Source organism: Wolffia australiana, chromosome 12 (assembly GCF_029677425.1).
Source record: "Wolffia australiana isolate 7733 chromosome 12, ASM2967742v1".
Lineage (NCBI taxonomy): Eukaryota > Viridiplantae > Streptophyta > Magnoliopsida > Alismatales > Araceae > Wolffia > Wolffia australiana.
The window spans coordinates 2,934,632-2,939,920 of NC_135846.1; the positions used below are offsets into that span (position 1 = coordinate 2,934,632).

The 5,289-nt window shown below is 39.3% G+C and overlaps 1 protein-coding gene across 1 annotated transcript; it reads right to left on the reverse strand.

The window, feature by feature from the left end:
• Positions 1-705: 705 nt before the first annotated feature.
• Positions 706-4,479, reverse strand: LOC144710558 (pentatricopeptide repeat-containing protein At2g20540-like). Its single transcript, XM_078584371.1, has 3 exons — positions 4,311-4,479; positions 1,021-3,721; positions 706-928 (listed from the first exon to the last, which is right to left on the reverse strand). The coding sequence occupies exon 2, from the start codon at positions 3,263-3,265 to the stop codon at positions 1,373-1,375; it is 1,893 nt and encodes a 630-aa protein (XP_078440497.1). The 5' UTR covers positions 3,266-3,721; positions 4,311-4,479; the 3' UTR covers positions 706-928; positions 1,021-1,372.
• Positions 4,480-5,289: the final 810 nt, after the last annotated feature.

Genomic DNA, 5,289 nt, shown 5'->3' on the forward strand with positions numbered 1-5,289 from the left:
GAGTCCCTGCGCCTTAATTTTGGTCATGTGAGACTCATGACCTAACTTTTACAAGGAACTTCAGACCCTCTCCCTTTAGACTTGCCCTAAGTCCAAGCTATTCTCACATTTTAACTTTCATGGGTCTGTGTATTTTCTTTGTGTGGCTCTTAATTTACATGTCATAATATTCCAGATATTAGAGCCAACTTAAAGGCAACAACGTTGGGGATATTCAACATAATAATAAGATGACTTTTAAAAATATATTTTAAATTACAAATCTTTTGTGAAATGTCTTTCTAACTTTTATGTGTGTACACTTTGCCGCATAGCTCTTATTTTACATAACTGTTTTTATATTCCAAATGTTGGAGGCAAAAACATTAGGGATATCCAACATAGTAATAATAATATGGTTTCATAACTATATTTGAAATCGCAAATCTTTTGTGAAATGCAAAGCACAAATTTTTAAATCACAGGCCAAGATGACTAGGGCCTGTGTTTGAAGAAATTAAGGAAGATCAACAAAATTGGTGACCTTCCTGGAAAGATGATCTGGGCATCTCTACACATCTAAAAATGAACTTCCAATAGGACCAATAAATAGTGCAATTTGCACTCGACATATTCCTTTCAAAACTGGTTTTCACTTGCTTTGACTGCATTGTACTTTTCATCAGGATTAATCAGGGAAACTGATATTAATGACAGGAGACTATATTTTGAGAATCAAAATATTGATGTCCCCTTACATATTCCAAATTCCATATGCAGAAAAAAGCTCGGACAGACATGTGAGTTTGTAGAGATGGTGAGGATATAGAAAAATATCCCAAATGAAAGGGAGGAAAACTCTTCAATATTCTCTAAACTGTCGCATTGTGCATTTATTTTCTAAAAGAGAATTCCATTTTCCGAGAAGCCCCTTTGCCAAGCCATCAACCTGTAACCAATAAAGAGATATTGACAGACCATTAATAAAAATATAACAAGGACGGAATCATGGAAGTGATAAGAAAGAACAAGTGTGCTCACCAGGAAAGAGAGGCTCCCTATCTTAAAACGGGGCGGTTATTCCTGCAGTTACCCAAGCACTCATTTCCTAGAGGGACCATCAATAAAACAGCCCCCTTTGTGTACTGGTATTTCCATAGCAGCAAGACAAAAAAATTTGATAGAGAACTTGTTCAACCTCCTTTGAGCAGCCCCTTGGTACTGATTACTACCTTGATCTTCTCTGGATCATCACATCTGATCTCTGCGGCAAAACTATTTGACAAAAGCACAAAGGCCAGATATTATCTGCACCAATCAAGTGAAGGTCAAAGCCCAAAGCTTCCTCTAGCTTCAGATTAGAAAGTGTTGTACAAGCAGAGAGCAATTAATCTCATGAGGACATCTTCATTTGGGCACCAAGCTGACTCAACATGGAGAACACAATGCCCTTCTTATGCACTGGAATTCCTTTCTCTCCTAGACAAGGAACTTCAGACTTGAGATTTGAGAGGGAGCTTATTCCAGCTCCCTTGAGCAGGCCCCTACTACTGATCACCTCCCTCATCTTCTCCACATCATCCCATCTTCCTTCCGCAGCATAAATATTGGACAAAAGCACGTAAGACCCGACATCATTCGGGTCCATCTCAATGACCTTGGAGGCCACAGCTTTCCCTAACTTCAAGTCAGAGTGAGCTGCACAGGCTGAAAGCAAAGCTCCGAGTGCTGCGACACCCGGCTTTGAGGGAATCATCTCCAACAACTTCTGAGAACCTTCTAAGAGCCCGGCACGAGCAAGAAGATCAACCATACAGCCGTAATGCTCAACTCTCGGCTTGATATTGTACTTTTGAACCATCCGATTGAATCCCCACCAGCCTTCAAGAAGCAGACAGCCGTGAACGCATGCCGAGAGCAAGCAAACAAAAGTAGTCTCATTTGGCCTGGGGCCTTCCTTCTCCATCTCCATGAACAGAGACACTGCATCCTCTCCCCTACCATGCATTCCATACCCAACGATCATCGAATTCCATGCCACCACGCCTTTCTCCACCATTGATTCAAACATAATTTTGGCAGAATCCATGTCACCGCACTTTGTGTACATGGTTAGAAGCGAAGTTGAAAGAAGAAGATCGAGATTGACACAATTACCGGCATTCTTGATGTAGGAATGAACCAATTTGCCCCGGTGAAGGTCCCCAAGGTGAGAACATGAAGTCAGGACGCTTACCAGAGTGGCTTCACTTGGCTGAAATCCAGTTGCCATCATTTGGTCGAACAAGTTCAGACACTGTTTATAATCCTTAGCTCGAACATAGGCAGCAAGAATGGTGTTCCAAGAGATCAAATTCCTCTTGGGCATAGAATCAAACAGCTCTCTAGAATCTTTAACCGCGCCAACCTTCGCGTAGCCAAGAAGCATTGAATTCCACGAGATGATGTCTCTGTTTGGCATTTCATCAAACAGCTTCCTGCATTGCTCCAAATCCCCAATCCCTACATAGCCTGCAATCATCACGTTCCAAGTCAATATATCTTTCATAGGCATCTCATCAAACAACTCACGGGCTTGAATCATGTTCCCATTCTTCACGTATCCATCAATTATTGAGTTCCAGGTCACAATGTTGGATTCCACTCCAGAGTTGAAGATCCTCTTTGCTGAATTGATGTTCCCAAAAGAGGAGTACATGTAAATCAGAGAATTGCGCACGAAGAGATCAGAGTCAAAGCCGAGCTTGAGGGCAAACCCATGAATCTTAATCCCATCAGGAACTGCGCCTTGGTCTGCGCAGAGCTTTGCCAGAAGAGGGAAGGTGAAGTGGTTGGGCTGGACTGATCGGCGATGCATATGGTCAGTGTAGAATCGAAGACCGCCTTCGGGGTCACTTAAACGAGCATAGGCTCTAAGAATGATATTGCTAATTAGAGCATCTGGGTTGTTGAGGTGAGAGAAGATGAACACAGCTTCATGGATAGAAGAGGGAGAGCCAGAATTGCAGAGTTTCAAAATGACTCGACCGGCAGCAAGCGGGTGCTGAAAGATGCCAGAAACATGGAGTTGTGACAAAATCTGGAGGAATTGTCTCTTGTTGCAAGGGATAGACTCTAATTTCATAAGAACATGGTGGGTCAGATTCAAAGACTCTTCTTTCCTGCCCTCCTTGCTGGGCCAAATCTTATGCTGAAAATCTTGCTGACCATCTGGCCATGATCGTAGAATGCGATCGCCAGAGAGGAGGTTTCGGCTGATTGCCGCCCTCTTCACCACAGGCATCATGACCAAATGGAGTACCTGCCTTTTCTTCAGGATTCTACAATTTCCTGATGGAATTCCCTCTGACCAGAGACAAATAATTGATTGGAAATTTTGAACCAATCCAAAAATCCTAACTATATTTGATACTCCTGCTATTACGCTTTAAATGACTTCCAAAAAAAATTCACAATGAAGGACGGAGAGGGCGACCAGTAGAATTTCACTCTTAATATCGTTTCTAGTATTTAATCTAAACGTTGGTTTTTTTACCAAAATATTGGGAAAAGCTTAATGTCCGAAATCCACAGTCTTGAGTCATATTTGAAGTGCAACAATCTTTAAGAACTGTGATGCGAATTAGTTGCGACCTTAGCCACAGATAAATCTCTTTTCTCGGCTGCTTCATCAAAGTTTAGTAGCAGTTCTTGGGAACATAGATAACTGAGAATATTTTCCTCTTGACCAGAGCGCATGAGTCTGAAATTACAACATAATAACAATAAAATCAAATGATTTCTGACGGACTGGATATTACATTCAAGATAATGCTTCTGAAACTTCATCGGGACAAAAATTTCATAAAAAAATAACTTCACAAAACAGCCATGCAGCCACCTTTGTAGGGAAAAACTCGGATAACAATAGCCGATAACAAAAACTCGAGGGAAACTAAAAAGCTATAGAATCAATATGATTCTGACAGAGAGTGTTTCGGCATAAGATGATCTTCTAAAACATCATAAAAAAATGAGAAATAAAGTTTATAAACTTCACAAAACGGCAAAACAGCCGTGTTCACAGCGAAAATCACAAAGCAGATAACCAAATTGCTACACCTTGAAGGAAACTCAAAAAAATTATAAAATAAACCTATCTTTATAAAAACAAAGCACGAAAAGTGAAGCATAGGGCAAACCAAACTTCCATGAATACCTCTCTCCAGGGCTGAGATGAAAACACGGAATGCCCACAAGCAGAGAATTACGGGGATTAAAAACGGAAAGATGGGTCACAGATTTTTGTCGAGATTAAAGAAATAAAGACTATTCAAGGGAGAAATCCTCACTGGATGGGCCTGAAAATTTCAATTCTTCCGCTAAACAACTTTGAGCAATGCAATTGCAAATGGGTTACCCTGAAAATCCAAATCTTTCAACAGAGAGGCTTCGATCACGCTGCCTTGTACACTCGTATCGCCATTTCAAGTCATTCCCGGTCATGAAAATGCAAAAAATATGATGCAATCCTCTAACTTTAAACAAGAGAACCGATTATTTAAAAAACTGTTAATGCTGAAAGCACTTTTGGAAAAAGTAAAGATAAATATGAAATATCTGATCTGCAATCCCCAGTAGAAAAATGACCCACTTTTAGTTCATTTTCTAGAGATAAAGCTAAAATTTTCAGACAATAATTGTCATTTAAAGGATTTTAAAAAAAATATATAGCAGTGATAAAATGACATTTAAACACCAACTTAGTAGTTAGATGGCTTAGGTTTCGGGACTTCTTGTGTATCGGGACTACTCTGATTATCTATTAGATGGCTTAGGTTTCTACTTTCCTCCCATTTTTATCTCAAATTCACCATTATATTTACCTGTCTTTTTTGTTAAAATAAAACTCTGAGACGATGTGATAAATCCATTTGACTCTAAAGAGTCAAGTGGGGTTAGTCTAACAAACCAATAAAATATATTAAAATATAGCTTAGGAAAATAAACCATAACTTTATCACTTGATCCTTAAATGGTGAATAATGCTAGTGCAAATCTAAAAATATATGGTAAAAAGAAGTGTAAGAGCATAACTATATTGATCTAATTTGATGTTATCATATTCCAATGAGCTCATAAAAGATATCTCACAAGTTTACAAGATGAAATACTATCCACTTGTGCCACTAGACATCATGAATAATATATTATTTCCATTTTCACTTATATGTATAGCTAAAGATTGGTTCTGAGGCGTAGCCTTGGAATCGAATTCATTGAGACATAGAACGCCTTTTCTTGAGGAAGTATAATGTATATAATGATTCT